The 20,000-nt window shown below is 46.4% G+C and overlaps 1 protein-coding gene across 1 annotated transcript in view; it reads right to left on the minus strand.

The window, feature by feature from the left end:
• Positions 1–10,693: 10,693 nt before the first annotated feature.
• LOC109881485 (hormonally up-regulated neu tumor-associated kinase homolog A) overlaps positions 10,694–20,000 on the minus strand; it is a 30,321-nt gene continuing 21,014 nt past the window's right edge. Inside the window, 2 exon segments of the mRNA XM_031809094.1 lie at positions 10,694–13,421; positions 19,417–19,576. Coding sequence (XP_031664954.1) covers positions 12,652–13,421; positions 19,417–19,576 — 930 coding nt within the window. The 3' untranslated portion in view covers positions 10,694–12,651.

Below are 20,000 nucleotides of genomic sequence, written 5' to 3' on the forward strand. Positions count from 1 at the left end.
ATACAGTATTATACAGTAATATAGCAATATACAGTATCATAAAGTATTATACTGTATTAGAGTTATACAGTAATATACAGTAATATACAGTAATATACAGTTATATAGACTATTATACAGTAATACACAGTAATATACAGTATTATAAAGTATTATACCGTATTATAAAGTATTATACAGTATTAGAGTTATACAGTAATATATAGTAATATCAAGTAATATACAGTAATATACAGTATTATAGTAATATACAGTATTCTAAAGTATTATACAGTATTAGAGTTATACAGTAATATATAGTAATATTAAGTATTATCCAGTAATATACAGTATTATAAAGTATTATACAGTAATATAGTAATATACAGTATTATAGAGTAATATACAGTAATATAGGAATATACAGTATTCTAAAGTATTATACAGTATTAGAGTTATACAGTAATATATAGTAATATTAAGTATTATACAGTAATATACAGTATTATAGTAATATACAGTATTAGAGTTATACAGTAATATACAGTAATATAAAGTATTATACAGTAATATACAGTATTATACAGTAATATACTGTATTAGAGTTATACAGTAATATACAGTAATATACAGTTATATACAGTATTATACAGTAATACACAGTAATATACAGTATTATACAGTATTATAAAGTATTATACAGTATTAGAGTTATACAGTAATATACAGTAATATACAGTAATATACAGTGATATACAGTATTATACAGTAATATACAGTATTATAAAGTATTATACAGTATTAGAGATATACAGTAATATACAGTATTATAAAGTATTATACAGTATTAGAGATATACAGTAATATACAGCATTATAAAGTATGTGGAGGACTATGTATTTTTTGTAAATAACAGCTGGTGCACGATATCTAAGGAAGTCTCAAGCAATTGCTCGCCTGAGGTAGAGTATCTCATGATAAGCTGTAGACCCCACTATCTACCTACAGAGTTTTCATCTGTATTTGTCGTAGCTGTTTTACATACCATCACAGTCAGAGGCTGGCACTAAGACAGCATTGAATGAGCTGTATTCCGCCATAAGCAAACAAGAAAACGCTCAGCCAGAGGCAGCGCTCCTAGTAGCCGGGGACTTTAATGCAGGGAAACTTAAATCCGTTTTACCAAATTTCAATCAGCAAGTTCAATGTGAAACCAGAGGAGAAAAATAAATGCATTGATGACGTTTTTTCCCATCAGTGACCGTACGTACATATCCCAACCAGAAGCCATGGACTACAGGCAACATCCGCACCGAGCTAAAGGCTAGAGCTGCCGCTTTCAAGGAGCGGGACTCTAACCTGGAAGCAAATATGAAATCCAGCTATGCCCTCCGACAAACCATCAAACAGGCAAAGCATCAATACAGGACTAAGATCGAATCATACTACACCGGCTCCACCGCACGTCACATGTGGCAGGGCTTGGAAACCATTACAGAATACAAAGGGAAGCACAGCCGAGAGCTGCCCAATGACACGAGCCTACCAGACGAGCTAAACTACTTCTATGCTCGCTTCGAGGCAAATAACACTGAAACATGCATGAGAGCACCAGCTGTTCTGGAAGACTGTGTGATCACGCTCTCCGCAGCCGATGTGAGTAAGACCTTTAAACAGGTCAACATTCACATGGTTGCCGGGCTTGGGTACTGCGAGCATGCTTTGACCAACTGGCAAGTGTCTTCAATGACATTTTCAACCTCTCCCTGTCCGAGTCTGTAATACTTACATGTTTTAAGCAGATCACCATAGTCACTGTGCCCAAGAACACTAAGGTAACCTGCCTAAATGACTACCGACCCGTAGCACTCACGTCTGTAGCCATGAAGTGCTTTGAAAGGCTGGTCATGGTTCACATAACACCATTATCCCAGACACCCTAGTCCCACTCCAATTTGCATACCTCCCCAACAGATCCACAGATGATGCAATCTCTATTACACTCCACACTGCCCTTTCCCACCTGGACAAAAGGAACACCTATGTGAGAATGTTATTCATTGACTACAGCTCAGTGTTCAACACCATAGTGCCCTCAAAGCTCATCAATAAGCTAAGGACCCTGGTACTAAACACCTCCATCTGCAACTGGATCCTGGACTCCCTGACGGGCTGCCCCCAGGTGGTAAGGGTAGGTAACAACACATCCGCCATGCTAATCCTCAACACAGTGGTCCCTCAGGGGTGTGTCCCCTCCTGTACTCCCTGTTCACTCATGACTGCATGGCCAGGCATGACTCCAACACCATCATTAAGTTTGCCGATGACACAAGAGTGGTCGGTCTGATCACCGACAACAACGAGACAGTATATATTGAGGAGGTCAGAGACTTGGCCGTGTGGTACCAGGACAACAACCTCTCCCTCAATGTGATCAAGACAAAGGAGATGATTGTGGACTACAGGAAAAAGAGGACCAGGCACACCCCCATTCTCATAGACGGGGCTGCAGTGGAGCAGGTTGAGAGCTTCAAGTTCCTTGGTGTCCACATCACCACCAAACTAACATGGTCCAAGGACACCAAGACAGTCCTGAAGAGGGCACGACAAAACCTATTCCCCCTCAGGAGACTGAAAAGATTTGGCATGGGTCCTCAGATCCTCAAAAGGTTCTACATCTGCACCATCGAGAGCATCCTGACGGGTTGCATCTCTGCTTGGTATGGCAACTGCTCGGCCTCCGACCACAAGGCACTACAGAGGGTAGTGCGAACAGCCCAGTACATAACTGGGGCCAAGCTTCCTGCCATCCAGGACCTCTATACCAGGCTGTGTCAGAGTAAGGCACTACAGAGGGTAGTGGGTACGGCCCAGTACATCACCAGGGCCAAGCTCCCTGCCATCCAGGACCTCTATATCAGGCGGTGTCAGAGGAAGGCTCTAAAACTTGTCAAAGACTCCAGCCACCATAGTCATAGACTGTTCTCTCTGCTACTGCACGGCAAGCGGTACCGGAGCGCCAAGTCCAGGTCCAAGAGGCTTCTTAACAGCTTCTGCCCCCAAGCCAAAGACTGATTTTTTATTTATTTATTTATTTTACCTTTATTTAACCAGGTAGGCAAGTTGAGAACAAGTTCTCATTTACAATTGCGACCTGGCCAAGATAAAGCAAAGCAGTTCGACAGATAAAACGACACAGAGTTACACATGGAGTAAAACAAACATACAGTCAATAATGCAGTATAAACAAGTCTATATACAATGTGAGCAAATGAGGTGAGAAGGGAGGTAAAGGCAAAAAAGGCCATGATGGCAAAGTAAATACAATATAGCAAGTAAAACACTGGAATGGTAGTTTTGCAATGGAAGAATGTGCAAAGTAGAAATAAAAATAATGGGGTGCAAAGGAGCAAAATAAATAAATAAATAAAAATTAAATACAGTTGGGAAAGAGGTAGTTGTTTGGGCTAAATTATAGGTGGGCTATGTACAGGTGCAGTAATCTGTGAGCTGCTCTGACAGTTGGTGCTTAAAGCTAGTGAGGGAGATAAGTGTTTCCAGTTTCAGAGATTTTTGTAGTTCGTTCCAGTCATTGGCAGCAGAGAACTGGAAGGAGAGGCGGCCAATTTGTTGAGTAGGGTATTGGAGGCTATTTTGTAAATGACATCGCCAAAGTCGAGGATTGGTAGGATGGTCAGTTTTACAAGGGTATGTTTGGCAGCATGAGTGAAGGATGCTTTGTTGCGAAATAGGAAGCCAATTCTAGATTTAACTTTGGATTGGAGATGTTTGATATGGGTCTGGAAGGAGAGTTTACAGTCTAACCAGACATCTAAGTATTTGTAGTTGTCCACGTATTCTAAGTCAGAGCCGTCCAGAGTAGTGATGTTGGACAGGCGGGTAGGTGCAGGTAGCGATCGGTTGAAGAGCATGAAGCATGATGAACAACTACTCAAATGGCTAACCAGACTATTTGTATTGCCCCCCCTTTTACACCACTGCTACTCTCTGTTGTTATTATCTATACATAGTCACTTTAATAACTCTACCTACATGTACATATTACCTCAACTAACCTGGTGCCCCCACACATTGACTCTGTACCGGTACCCCCCCTGTATATAGCCTCCACATTGACTCTGTACCGTAACACCCTGTATATAGCCTCCACATTGACTCTGTACCGGTACACCCTGTATATAGCCTCCACATTGACTCTGTACCGGTACCCCCTGTATATAGCCTCCACATTGACTCTGTACCGGTACCCCCTGTATATAGCCTCCACATTGACTCTGTACCGGTACACCCTGTATATAGCCTCCACATTGACTCTGTACCGGTACACCCTGTATATAGCCTCCACATTGACTCTGTACCGTAACACCCTGTATATAGCCTCCACATTGACTCTGTACCGTAACACCCTGTATATAGCCTCCACATTGACTCTGTACCAGTACCCCCTGTATATAGCCTCCACATTGACTCTGTACCGGTACCCCTGATATAGCCTCCACATTGACTCTGTACCGGTACCCCCCCTGTATATAGCCTCCACATTGACTCTGTACCGGTACCCCCCTGTATATAGCCTCCACATTGACTCTGTTACCAGTACCCCCCCGTATATAGCCTCCACATTGACTCTGTACCGGTACCCCCCCCTGTATATAGCCTCCACATTGACTCTGTACCGGTACCCCCCCCTGTATATAGCCTCCACATTGACTCTGTACCAGTACCCCCCCTGTATATAGCCTCCACATTGACTCTGTACCAGTACCCCCCTGGTATATAGCCTCCACATTGACTCTGTACCGGTACCCCCCCTGTATATAGCCTCCACATTGACTCTGTACCGGTACCCCCTGTATTAGCCTCCACATTGACCTGTACGGTACCCCCCCCCTGTATATAGCCTCCACATTGACTCTGTATCGGTACCCCCCCTGTATATAGCCTCCACATTGACTCTGTACCGGTACCCCCTGTATATAGCCTCCACATTGACTCTGTACCGGTACCCCCTGTATATAGCCTCCACATTGACTCTGTACCGGTACCCCCCCTGTATATAGCCTCCACATTGACTCTGTACCAGTACACCCTGTATATAGCCTCCACATTGACTCTGTACCGGTACCCCTGTATATAGGCCTCCACATTGACTCTGTACCGGTACCCCCTGTATATAGGCCTCCACATTGACTCTGTACCGGTACCCCCTGTATATAGCCTCCACATTGACTCTGTACCGGTACCCCCCCTGTATATAGCCTCCACATTGACTCTGTACCGGTACCCCCCCTGTATATAGCCTCCACATTGACTCTGTACCGGTACCCCCCCCTGTATATAGCCTCCACATTGACTCTGTACCGGTACCCCCTGTATATAGCCTCCACATTGACTCTGTACCGGTACCCCCCCCTGTATATAGCCTCCACATTGACTCTTGTACCGGTACCCCCTGTATATAGCCTCCACATTGACTCTGTACCGGTACCCCCTGTATATAGCCTCCACATTGACTCTATACCGGTACCCCCCCCTGTATATAGCATCCACATTGACTCTGTACCGGTACCCCCCTGTATATAGCCTCCACATTGACTCTGTACCGGTACCCCCTGTATATAGCCTCCACATTGACTCTGTACCGGTACCCCCTGTATATAGCCTCCACAATGACTCTGTACCGGTACCCCCCCCCCTGTATATAGCCTCCACATTGACTCTGTACCAGTACACCCTGTATATAGCCTCCACATTGACTCTGTACCGGTACCCCTGTATATAGCCTCCACATTGACTCTGTACCGGTACCCCCTGTATATAGCCTCCACATTGACTCTGTACCGGTACCCCCTGTATATAGCCTCCACATTGACTCTGTACCGGTACCCCCCTGTATATAGCCTCCACATTGACTCTGTACCGGTACCCCCCCTGTATATAGCCTCCACATTGACTCTGTACCGGTACCCCCCCTGTATATAGCCTCCACATGACTCTGTACCGGTACCCCCTGTATATAGCCTCCACATTGACTCTGTACCGGTACCCCCCCCTGTATATAGCCTCCACATTGACTCTTACCGGTACACCCCCCTGTATATAGCCTCCACATTGACTCTGTACCGGTACCCCCCTGTATATAGCCTCCACATTGACTCTGTACCGGTACCCCCCTGTATATAGCCTCCACATTGACTCTGTACCGGTACCCCCCCTGTATATAGCCTCCACATTGACTCTGTACCGGGTACCCCCCCTGTATATAGCCTCCACATTGACTCTGTACCGGTACCCCCCCTGTATATAGCCTCCACATTGACTCTGTACCGGTACCCCCCCTGTATATAGCCTCCACATTGACTCTGTACCGGTACCCCCCCCTGTATATAGCCTCCACATTGACTCTGTACCGGTACCCCCCCCTGTATATAGCCTCCACATTGACTCTGTACCGGTACCCCCCTGTATATAGCCTCCACATTGACTCTGTACCGGTACCCCCTGTATATAGCCTCCACATTGACTCTGTACGGTACCCCCCTGTATATAGCATCCACATTGACTCTGTACCGGTACCCCCCCTGTATATAGCATCCACATTGACTCTGTACCGGTACCCCCCCTGTATATAGCCTCCACATTGACTCTGTACCGGTACCCCCTGTATAGCCCCACATTGACTCTGTACCGGTACCCCCTGTATATAGCCTCCACATTGACTCTGTACCGGTACCCCCTGTATATAGCCTCCACATTGACTCTGTACCGTAACACCCTGTATATAGCCTCCACATTGACTCTGTACCGGTACCCCCCTGTATATAGCCTCCACATTGACTCTGTACCGTAACACCCTGTATATAGCCTCCACATTGACTCTGTACCGGTACCCCCCCCTGTATATAGCCTCCACATTGACTCTGTACCAGTACACCCTGTATATAGCCTCCACATTGACTCTGTACCGGTACCCCCCCCTGTATATAGCCTCCACATTGACTCTGTACCGGTACCCCCCCTGTATATAGCCTCCACATTGACTCTGTACCAGTACACCCTGTATATAGCCTCCACATTGACTCTGTACCAGTACACCCTGTATATAGCCTCCACATTGACTCTGTACCGGTACCCCCCCTGTATATAGCCTCCACATTGACTCTGTACCGGTACCCCCCTGTATATAGCCTCCACATTGACTCTGTACCGGTACCCCCCCTGTATATAGCCTCCACATTGACTCTGTACCAGTACACCCTGTATATAGCCTCCACATTGACTCTGTACCGGTACCCCCCCTGTATATAGCCTCCACATTGACTCTGTACCGGTACCCCCCTGTATATAGCCTCCACATTGACTCTGTACCGGTACCCCCCCCTGTATATAGCATCCACATTGACTCTGTACCAGTACCCCCCCTGTATATAGCCTCCACATTGACTCTGTACCGGTACCCCCTGTATATAGCCTCCACATTGACTCTGTACCGGTACCCCCTGTATATAGCCTCCACATTGACTCTGTACCGGTACCCCCTGTATATAGCCTCCACATTGACTCTGTACCGTAACACCCTGTATATAGCCTCCACATTGACTCTGTACCGGTACCCCTCTGTATATAGCCTCCACATTGACTCTGTACCGTAACACCCTGTATATAGCCTCCACATTGACTCTGTACCGGTACCCCCCCCTGTATATAGCCTCCACATTGACTCTGTACCAGTACACCCTGTATATAGCCTCCACATTGACTCTGTACCGGTACCCCCCCCTGTATATAGCCTCCACATTGACTCTGTACCGGTACCCCCCCTGTATATAGCCTACACATTGACTCTGTACCAGTACACCCTGTATATAGCCTCCACATTGACTCTGTACCAGTACACCCTGTATATAGCCTCCACATTGACTCTGTACCGGTACCCCCCCTGTATATAGCCTCCACATTGACTCTGTACCGGTACCCCCCCTGTATATAGCCTCCACATTGACTCTGTACCGGTACCCCCCCTGTATATAGCCTCCACATTGACTCTGTACCAGTACACCCTGTATATAGCCTCCACATTGACTCTGTACCGGTACCCCCCCTGTATATAGCCTCCACATTGACTCTGTACCGGTACCCCCCCCTGTATATAGCCTCCACATTGACTCTGTACCGGTACCCCCCCTGTATATAGCCTCCACATTGACTCTGTACCGGTACCCCCCCCTGTATATAGCCTCCACATTGTTATTTTACTGCTGCTCTTTAATTACTTGTTACTTTTAGTTTTAGCCATATTTTTTTAAACTGCATTGTTGGTTAGGGGCTCGTAATTCAGCATTTCATTGGTTAGGTTGTATTCGGCACATGTGACTAATGCAATTTGATTTGAATTATCTAGGGATATTAGATCCAATATTGATACAGGCACAACGAGTGGCGCAGCAGTCTAAGGCACTTCATCTCAGTGCTAGAGGTGTCACTACAGACACCCTGGTTCGAATCCAGGCTGTATCACAGCGGTCTAAGGCACTTCATCTCAGTGCTAGAGGTGTCACTACAGACACCCTGGTTCGAATCCAGGCTGTATCACAGCGGTCTAAGGCACTTCATCTCAGTGCTAGAGGTGTCACTACAGACACCCTGGTTCGAATCCAGGCTGTATCACAGCGGTCTAAGGCACTGCATCTCAGTGCTAGAGGCGTCACTACAGACACCCTGGTTCAAATCCAGGCTGTATCACAGCGGTCTAAGGCACTGCATCTCAGTGCTAGAGGCGTCACTACAGACACCCTGGTTTGATTCCAGGCTGTATCACAACCCTGGCTGTGATTGGGAGTCCCATAGGGCAGAGCACAATTGGCCCAGCGTGTAGGCCATCATTGTAAATAACAATTTGTTCTTCACTGACTTGCCTAGTTAAATAAAGGTTATATTTAAAATATAATTTTAATAAATCCTGTCTCCACTGGCGTTACAAATGAGACATCAAAATATTTCTGGAACGTTTCTCTCAAACACTTGGGCTGTTGTTGCATTTCATTTCACAACAGCGGTTCAACACTTGACTGTCATTCAGAAAATTCCTTCCTGGGATCAAATGATGATTTGTGAACTGTGAAAATATAATGGAGTAATTCAACAGCTGTTCACCAAATGTGCATTCCAACAAGTATTATGCATAATTATTCATGAGTATCGATTCAGGTTTGTAAAATAACAAGGTAAGGTGACTCTTTCGGGTTATAGAAGCATTCGATTTTTTTAAATTTAAATTTGCAATTATTATTATTTTGTATTTGTGTGCCAATGAAAACATTTTTCACTGCTGGGAGATATCTTTACAAACAAACAGCTAGATCCTTACAGGGTTCAACTGATTAACACTTTATATAACTACAAACTTACAGAAATGCAGAAATGCAAATCCATCAAGACACCAACCACAATAAAGGGTTAAACATACTTTTTTAAATTCAACTTGTGAATTTTATTGAAAATATTGATTTATAATAATAAATTTTTTAAATTATAATAATTATGATTCCCCTCTTTATATCTTAATGTAATGACATTAAAAGAAATTGGCAGATTATTATCAATGATTTATCAACAGCTGTAACAAGTTGTCCAGTGTAGGAAACGCGCACCGGTACCCTAGTTTCTGGAAAGACCCCATATACAGTAGACATGGATGTACACTTTCAGGCTTGTTGACAGGAGCTATTGTTCCAGTTGGCCTCTGGTGTGTATCACCCTTTCTCTCCGGTCCGTCGTTAAGCTTGAGGGGTCTGTGTCATAGTCTGTTTGTCTCGCTGGTGCTACAGAGGAGGGGAGGGGGGGATTTGGCTCTAACTGCCCACACTGCGTTCCAAATTGCACCCTACTTTTGACCGTGGCCCACAGAGCTCTGTAGAAAATGTAGTGCACTACATAGGGGATAGGGTGCTACTTTGGACTTATGCCCTGTCTCTGGTAAACAAAGGCCCTAATACACTTCGCCCCCCCCCCTTCGCCCCAAAAGGGAGCCTTTTTGTTGTGTGTGACGTGTCTGTCTCACAGAGCTTTAAGGACCCCTGCTCTTTGTCTGGTCAGAGGACGGTGTCACGGAGAACGGTTTACGGAGAACGGTTTACGGACGAGACCCGGGTACCGTAGTCGAGTGGATTAACAGTGTGTGTGTGTGTGTGTGAATTGTGTGGGTGCGTGATCATGTGAGGCAGTACGAAGGGGTCATTCAGCTGTCGTGTTTGGTGTTCATGACTACTACCACAGCTGTCTTGTAGGAAATGGATACACCATGTGTAGAGTGTGTGTGTATGGTATGTGAGGGTGTGTGTGTGTAGGGATGGTTCGGGGGTCAGGACTGTTTCCCATCCTGCTGAGAGGGAGATCACATTCTTCTGTTGATGAAGAGACCCAGGTCTTTGTTTAGGACTCTTATTCATGTAATATTTGATCGATAAATGGTTTGATGGTTTGCAATGAATACATTTGATTATCAGGTTTATATTGGCAAAGTATTTGAGTATCGTGAATACACACACACACACACACACCACACACACACACACACACACACACTCACACACACACACACACACACTCACACACACACACACACACACCACACACACACCCACACACAGGGCAGCAGGGGCAGTAAAAGGATCAGACTTCATGGATTTTAGTATAAATATTTAAAATATTTTTATAAGCCATCGTAAAAATCTCGACACTCAAAAGCAAAAAGCTATTTGTCCCAAAAGAACCTTGAATCAAGTCCGTTCATTTCAACAACAGAAAAAAAACATTTTAAATTTAAAAAAAAAGACTTACAAAGACATTTCATATTGTCAAAAAGTTCAAAAGGTTTTTAAATGTTCCTATTAAATTCGGTATTAAAACAGTCTTGCATGCAAGTGTTGACAGATATGAAACACATTCTACGTCAAAAGGGAGAAGCATTGTGTAAAGTGGAAGCGTTTCGCTCGTCCAAAACGGTCTGGTGAATCAACGATGTGACAAAGTCAAAGGTCACAGTCAATATGTACAAGAAGACAGTAGTAGTTAAAAAAAATCATAGAATACAGAACACTAGAATCCATCATCGGGAACCTTTAGAACCTTTAGAACCCCCGGAATCATACAGTATTATTAATTACACGGTAAACTGGCACTACAACACCCATCGTTTCCATTCGTTCAGAAAGCACCTTGGCAATACCGTTGTTTACGGCAGGCAGAACACACACATAGCAATATTGCACAAACTACAGTCAGTATCACTTAAAGACGATATGAAATGTATCACTTTTACGTGCCGTGATAGTGGAAGGTCTACCCTCCTCTTCCTCCTCCTGTTTCAGTCTGAGGCAGGGCAGGGTTACAACACTCAGCAACTCATTGTAATACCTTTGACACATTTATATAACTTGTCTGTCTCAACAGGTAGATCTGCTAACAGAGTCCCTAATGGTATCCTACACATTCTATAGTCCATAGGGCTCTGGTTAAAAGCAGTGTGCTATGTAGGGAATAGAATACTATTTGGGACGCAGCCTAAGGAATGGATGGTCTAATAGTTAAACTGTCATATAGAATGATGTATATTTCACTGTCGTATAGAAGCTGATTGTATAACAGGTTGGCAGTTGGGCTCAGAACACAACCCTATAGGGAGGTCAGAGCGGTATGGAAGGTTATGTGACTGGCTCAGAAAACAAACTAAAATCGCTAGGATTCTGCAGTGTTTGGTTCCAGTGGAACACAATTCACAGTGGAAACCGTAGAATTAGAACGCGTTCTAATTCTGCGCTAGAACCCACGGTTGATGGTCAGGTTCCGTTGGAATGAAACCAAAGCGGAAATTCCACATAACTAATCGACTGATCTTAACCACAGATCACAGCATGTTTGGTTTTAATGAATGTGACAGCAGAAAGGTGAGACTGACAGGCAGCTGTTGGTATATTGGTTGACTCAAACTATGTGGCTTAACGTACACAACCACAGTCATATCAAGCTGAAGGAACGTCCTGGAACAATGACACAACAGTCTTCCAGGGAAAATCAGCCCCTGACATCGTTGTAGGTTTGGTTTACAATAGTTAGATAATACAGCCATTTCCACTGTAAAAACCTCACCTTAATTTCCCTGAATGTGTGTGTGTGTGTGTGTGTGTGTGTGTCACTCAGCCCTCTCTCACAACACAATATGTAACAATGACAGGTAAAACTCTGACACTGTAGAGCTTTACTTCACATGTTCCAGTCACTGGAGTCACAGCTTGTCTTCACAAAGGCCTTTCAGAAACAATCATTGACAGTACAAACAGTCATTTTCATTTCATTTTCAAACCACCTTTAGTCTTCTGTGTTTTATTTTATAGTCTTTCACTCCAACAGCCAGAGTGTCTCTGTGTATCTAGAGTCATAGTGTCGTCATGGTGACTGCCTCAGCAGAGGACAGTTCACAGGGTCAAAGTTCACAAAAGTTCCAAGGCTGCTCAGGAAGAACCACGCCCACTTCCTGCCCCAAAACAGGACGCAGGAAGTGTGATCGAGATAAAAAAACTATCTGAAACGACGACATCTTTTCTCCTCCACATGGTCATTGATCATCGCCATTGTTCCGTTACCCAGAATGCTTCAGCAGAGGGTCTTGAGCGCCCCGGAGGCGCAGAGCAGCGTCTGCATGTGGTAAGGGGGCGGAGACACCAGATCCTCCTCCACCGCTTGCTCCGCCCTGAAACTGAACGGCTGGAAGGGAACCTTCTTCTTCAGGATCTGACCGATGCCCATAGAGGGAAACCTACTGCCGCGGTGATAGGGGCTGTCTGGCTCAACGCTGCCCCCGGAGGACGGAGGACTGAAGGCAGATGACGGGTTGAGGGGGGAGAAGGCTGATTTGGGCGGGGAGAAGGCTGAGCCTCCTGGGGGGCTGCCGAAGGAGCTGGGGGGGCTACAGCTGGTGTCTGACCCGCACCAGTCACCCGAGTTAGAGGAGGACTTTTTAGGCTGGGGGTTGACGATGAGGACGGGGGGGCTGGGGATGGTCGCCTTTTTTAAGTAGGAGGAGTCAGGGTGAAAGGCGGAGACATGTCGCGGAGGGGAGAAGGTCCCATTGGTCAGTTTGTACCAGGGAGTGGCCGAGGCAGGAACCACAACGTCGTCGATTGGCTCGGCTTTGGAGAGGGAGTCGTAGGAATGCATACCGATTGGAGAGGGAGCCGGGGGGGCAGGGATGTGGTCTGGGCTATTATTGGCCACCTGGAGAGTTTCGAGGCGCCTGATTGGCTGTGGCGTGCGGGGGAAGAGGGGGTGTATCTCTAGGTATTCCATGGAGGACGAGGCGACGGTGCCGGACGGGGCGAGAGGAGAAGCACGGTGGAAGTTACCTGTCACCGCTCGCAGAAGACCTGAGAGAGAGAGAGAGAGAGAGAGAGAGAGAGAGAGAGAGAGAGAGAGAGAGAGAGAGAGAGAGAGAGAGAGAGAGAGAGAGAGAGAGAGAAACATACAGAGAGAGCGAGAGAGAGACAGAGAGAGAGACAGAGAGAGAGAGAGAGAGAGAGAGAGAGAGAGAGAGAGAAACATAGAGAGAGAGAGAGAGAGAGAGAGAGAGAGAGAGAGGGAGAGACAGAGAGAGCGACAGAGAGAGAGAGAGAGAGAGTGACAGAGAGCGACAGAGAGAGAGACAGAGAGCGACAGAGAGAGACAGAGAGAGACAGAGAGAGAGAGAGAGAGAGACATAGAGAGAGCGACAGAGAGACAGAGAGAGACCGAGATCGACAGAGAGAGAGACAGAGAGCGAGAGAGAGAGAGAGAATAAATATGTTAATGTCAGTCACTACATACCACATTATATAACAGTGTTACCCTCTGGGCCGACATGTATCTACCAGACCTGGGTTCAAATACTGGTATATATTCTCTGTGTATTTGGGTAGACCAAAACATTTTTTATTTATTTTACCTTTATTTAAGTAGGCAAGTCAGTTAAGAACAAATTCTTATTTTCAATGACGGCCTAGGAACAGTGGGTTAACTGCCTGTTCAGGGGCAGAATGACAGATTTGTACCTTGTCAGCTCGGGGATTCGAACTTGCAACCTTCCGGTTACTAGTCCAACGCTCTAACTTCTAGGCTACGCTGCCGCCCCAACAAGTACTTTAAATGTAGTATTTTAATGGTTATTTGTATTTAAGAGGATGATCAAATACTTATTTAAAATGTGTGTGTGTGTGTGTGTATTTGTGTGTGTGTGGTAGATGTCTTTAGGGTGAGTGTGTGTGTGGTAGATGTCTTTAGGGTGAGTGTGTGTGTGGTAGATGTCTTTATGGTCAGTGTGTGTGTGGTAGATGTCTTTATGGTCAGTGTGTGTGTGGTAGATGTCTTTATGGTCAGTGTGTGTGTGGTAGATGTCTTTATGGTCAGTGTGTGTGTGGTAGATGTCTTTATGGTCAGTGTGTGTGTGGTAGATGTCTTTATGGTCAGTGTGTGTGTGGTAGATGTCTTTATGGTCAGTGTGTGTGTGGTAGATGTCTTTATGGTCAGTGTGTGTGTGGTAGATGTCTTTATGGTCAGTGTGTGTGTGGTAGATGTCTTTATGGTCAGTGTGTGTGTGGTAGATGTCTTTATGGTCAGTGTGTGTGTGGTAGATGTCTTTATGGTCAGTGTGTGTGTGGTAGATGTCTTTATGGTCAGTGTGTGTGTGGTAGATGTCTTTAGACAAAACATAAATACACCGATTGAGTGTGAGGAGCTCCTTTATGAACGCAGACAACCTGTAAGCAGAAGGAGAGAGATGGAGGGGAAAGAAGGAGAAAAGGAGGGACAGAGAAAGAGGGAGAAGGATGAGAGCGAGAGGGAGAGAGAGAGATGGAGGGGAAAGAAGGAGAAAAGGAGGGACAGAGAAAGGGATGGAGAGAAAGAGGAAGAAGGATGAGAGCGAGAGGGAGAGAGAGAGATGGAGGGGAAAGAAGGAGAAAAGGAGGGACAGAGAAAGAGGGAGAAGGATGAGAGCGAGAGGGAGAGAGAGAGATGGAGGGGAAAGAAGGAGAAAAGGAGGGACAGAGAAAGAGGGAGAAAGATGAGAGCGAGAGGGAGAGAGAGAGATGGAGGGGAAAGAAGGAGAAAAGGAGGGACAGAGAAAGAGGGAGAAGGATGAGAGCGAGAGGGAGAGAGAGAGATGGAGGGGAAAGAAGGAGAAAAGGAGGGACAGAGAAAGAGGGAGAAGGATGAGAGCGAGAGGGAGAGAGAGAGATGGAGGGGAAAGAAGGAGAAAAGGAGGGACAGAGAAAGAGGGAGAAGGATGAGAGCGAGAGGGAGAGAGAGAGATGGAGGGGAAAGAAGGAGAAAAGGAGGGACCGAGAAAGGGATGGAGAGAAAGAGGGAGAAGGATGAGAGCGAGAGGGAGAGAGAGAGATGGAGGGGAAAGAAGGAGAAAAGGAGGGACAGAGAAAGAGGGAGAAGGATGAGAGCGAGAGGGAGAGAGAGAGATGGAGGGGAAAGAAGGAGAAAAGGAGGGACAGAGAAAGGGATGGAGAGAAAGAGGGAGAAGGATGAGAGCGAGAGGGAGAGAGAGAGATGGAGGGGAAAGAAGGAGAAAAGGAGGGACAGAGAAAGAGGGAGAAGGATGAGAGCGAGAGGGAGAGAGAGAGATGGAGGGGAAAGAAGGAGAAAAGGAGGGACAGAGAAAGAGGGAGAAGGATGAGAGCGAGAGGGAGAGAGAGAGATGGAGGGGAAAGAAGGAGAAAAGGAGGGACAGAGAAAGGGATGGAGAGAAAGAGGGAGAAGGATGAGAGCGAGAGGGAGAGAGAGAGATGGAGGGGAAAGAAGGAGAAAAGGAGGGACAGAGAAAGGGATGGAGAGAAAGAGGGAGAAGGATGAGAGCGAGAGGGAGAGAGAGAGATGGAGGGGAAAGAAGGAGAAAAGGAGGGACAGAGAAAGAGGAAGAAGGATGAGAGCGAGAGGGAGAGAGAGAGATGGAGGGGAAAGAAGGAGAAAAGGAGGGACAGAGAAAGAGGGAGAAGGATGAGAGCGAGAGGGAGAGAGAGAGATGGAGGGGAAAGAAGGAGAAAAGGAGGGACAGAGAAAAGGATGGAGAGAAAGAGGAAGAAGGATGAGAGCGAGAGGGAGAGAGAGAGATGGAGGGGAAAGAAGGAGAAAAGGAGGGACAGAGAAAGGGATGGAGAGAAAGAGGGAGAAGGATGAGAGCGAGAGGGAGAGAGAGAGATGGAGGGGAAAGAAGGAGAAAAGGAGGGACAGAGAAAAGGATGGAGAGAAAGAGGAAGAAGGATGAGAGCGAGAGGGAGAGAGAGATGGAGGGAAAGAAGGAGAAAAGGAGGGACAGAGAAAAGGATGGAGAGAAAGAGGAAGAAGGATGAGAGCGAGAGGGAGAGAGAGAGATGGAGGGGAAAGAAGGAGAAAAGGAGGGACAGAGAAAAGGATGGAGAGAAAGAGGAAGAAGGATGAGAGCGAGAGCGAGAGGGAGAGAGAGAGGGGTGGAACAATATATTTCTCAGGAGGAGAAAGGGAGAGATACACAGCATGGCATATTAGTCTATTCGGGCTATGTCAGCCACACCTGTTGCTGACAAGTGTATAAAATCGAGCACACCGCCATGCAATCTCCATAGACAAACGTTGGCAAAAGAATGGCCTTTACTGAAGAGCTCAGTGACAACGTGGCACCGTTAGAAAGGATGCCACCTTTCCCACAAGTCAATTCTTCAAAATTTAGTCAAAGCCTAAGATCACCCAATGCCAAGCGGTCGGCTGGAGTGGTGTGAAGCTCGCCGCCATTGGACTGGAATGAAAACGTGTTCTCTGGAGTGATGAATCCGACAGACGAATCTGGGTTTGGCGAATGCCAGGAGAACGCTACAGTACGTGCCCGAATGCATAGTGCTAACTGTGGAGGAATAATGGTCTGGGGTTGTTTTCATGGTTCAGGCTTGGCCCCTTAGTGAAAGCCTTCCCAGAAGAGTAGAGGCTGTTATAGCAGCAATGTTCCTACATCTAGTGGAAAGCCTTCCCAGAAGAGTGGAGGCTGTTATAGCAGCAATGTTCCAACATCTAGTGGAAAGCCTTCCCAGAAGAGTGGAGGCTGTTATAGCAGCAACGGCGGGACCAACTCCATATTAAATACCCATGATTGTGGAATGAGATGTCGGAGGAGCAGGTCACCTTCCTCTGTTAATTGGGTCAACAGAGTACAGAGTACATATGAACTCGCCAACAGCCCATTTCAAGGTATGCTGGCTGTGTTGTATGTGTGTGTGTGTGTGTGTATGTGTGTGTGTGTGTGGTCTCACCTGTTTTATGGGGATGAAGGGATGGGAGGGATGGAGGGGTAGAGGAGTGGAGGTATGGAGGGATGACATCTAGTGTTGGGTTGTATCCAGATTTCCATATCTTCATATCGTGCCTGTGTCATCCTGGGTTTTATGGTATTACCGACAGTGCACACAAGGGCCGCTATTTCTTTTCAAAGGAAGATAATCCCCATAAAACGTCACTTACCAGAATGCTAACAAAATGCTAACCAATACTTTTAAAAATGTGTTTAACCTTTAGTTAACTAGGCAAGTCAGTTATGAACAAATTCTTATTTACAATGGCGGCCTACCCCCCGGCCAAACCCTAACCCGGACGACGCTGGGACAATTGTGCGCCGCCCTATGGCGACTCCCAATGACGGCCTACCCCCCGGCCAAACCCTAACCCGGACGACGCTGGGACAATTGTGCGCCGCCCTATGGCGACTCCCAATGACGGCCTACCCCCGGCCAAACCCTAACCCGGACGACGCTGGGACAATTGTGCGCCGCCCTATGGCGACTCCCAATGACGGCCTACCCCCCGGCCAAACCCTAACCCGGACGACGCTGGGACAATTGTGCGCCGCCCTATGGCGACTCCCAATGACGGCCTACCCCCCGGCCAAACCCTAACCCGGACGACGCTGGGACAATTGTGTGCCTCCCTATGGCGACTCCCAATGACGGCCTACCCCCCGGCCAAACCCTAACCCGGACGACGCTGGGACAATTGTGTGCCTCCCTATGGCGACTCCCAATGACGGCCTACCCCCCGGCCAAACCCTAACCCGGACGACGCTGGGACAATTGTGTGCCTCCCTATGGCGACTCCCAATGACGGCCTACCCCCCGGCCAAACCCTAACCCGGACGACGCTGGGACAATTGTGTGCCTCCCTATGGGGACTCTCCATGATGGCCCTACCCCGGCCAAACCCTAACCCGGACGAAGCTGGGACAATTGTGCGCCGCACTATGAGGACTCCCAATCACGGTCGGTTGTGATACAGCCTGGAATCAAACCAGGGTCTGTAGTGACACCTCTAGCACTGAGATGCAGTGCCTTAGACTGCTGTGATACAGCCTGGAATCAAACCAGGGTCTGTAGTGACACCTCTAGCACTGAGATGCAGTGCCTTAGACTGCTGTGATACAGCCTGGAATCAAACCAGGGTCTGTAGTGACACCTCTAGCACTGAGATGCAGTGCCTTAGACTGCTGTGATACAGCCTGGAATCAAACCAGGGTCTGTAGTGACACCTCTAGCACTGAGATGCAGTGCCTTAGACCGCTGGCCGCTTGGGAGCCCGAGTGATACTAAGGAATTCTCATAAGGAATGCCAACTAAATGCTAACGAGCGCATTGCAAACATCTTGTACAGTTTCTGACCTAAACTGTACAAGTTAAAATGATACTCACAGTTTGCTGCACGCGCAAAACGAATATTAGCCAGCAAGGCTCTTGATCTAGGAGGGGATTCTCTACTGTTACCAAGCGAATTCTTGATTTTTAGAAGAAGCTAACCACTTAGCTAGATAGGCTAACTAGCAACTACGTTAGCACACCAAACACACAACTACAAGGTATTCAGCACATTTTAGATAGTTAACTTAATAGTTATAAGATATATCTAGCTGGCCAACATTGAGTTGTTAATTAGATCACCTGACGCACGCTGCACAACAGTGAATGACACTCGAGGTTACGGTCTCTCGTCGTTGTGTGCTTGTAAACAAACACCAAACACATTTTTATCTACTAACGTAATTTCACAAGTTGACTACAGCTATTTACTTAAAAAAAAAAAGTAGATACAAATATTCAAATGTATATAAAAAAATAAAATAATTTAAACTTTAAAAGAAATAGGTTCAACGGTGGTGACAGTAGTGAAAAACAATCCTGTGGTTTTCCCCAAATATCCCAGTATACACAGTATATACGGTATACCGCCCAAGCATAGTGACATCTGCCATTGTTGTTGAGAGTAATCAGCTCTCCAGATAACACAAAAGTGTGGAAGGATTTCTGTTGAGAGGACAGACAGGGAATAGAGTGGTGTGAGTTTGTGTGTGTGTATGTGTGCTCTCACCATTCCTGTGCTTCTTCTCCTTGCTCGGGCCCTTGCTAACGGCCAGGTAGACGGGAGTCTGTTTAGGAGGGATGGTGACCTTCTCTACGTGTTTTCTCCACTGGGTTTGGAAGTATTCATTCTTCTCTGTCTTCTTCTCCTTCTCCTGGTACACCTTCTCCTGGAGGACAGAGACGTTATTACAACGTTATTCCCAGAGATATTCAAGTATCCTATTCTTCTCCTGGAGGACAGAGACGTTATTACAACGTTATTCCCAGAGATGTTCAAGTATTTTATTCTTCTCCTGGAGAACAGAGACGTTATTACAACGTTATTCCCAGAGATATTCAAGTATCCTATTCTTCTCCTGGAGGACAGAGACGTTATTACAACGTTATTCCCAGAGATGTTCAAGTATTCTGTTCTTCTCCTGGAGGACAGAGACGTTACCACTATAATGTAGTGTAATGTAGGGTGTCTATAATATAATGTTCACCATTGTGGTGTAGTGTAATGTAGGGTGTCTATAATATAATGTTCACCATTGTGGTGTAGTGTAGTGAAGGGTGTCTATAATATCCTGTACTCCAGGTGTTGTTTAC

Source organism: Oncorhynchus kisutch, linkage group LG29 (assembly GCF_002021735.2).
Source record: "Oncorhynchus kisutch isolate 150728-3 linkage group LG29, Okis_V2, whole genome shotgun sequence".
NCBI classification, from domain to species: Eukaryota; Metazoa; Chordata; class Actinopteri; order Salmoniformes; family Salmonidae; genus Oncorhynchus; species Oncorhynchus kisutch.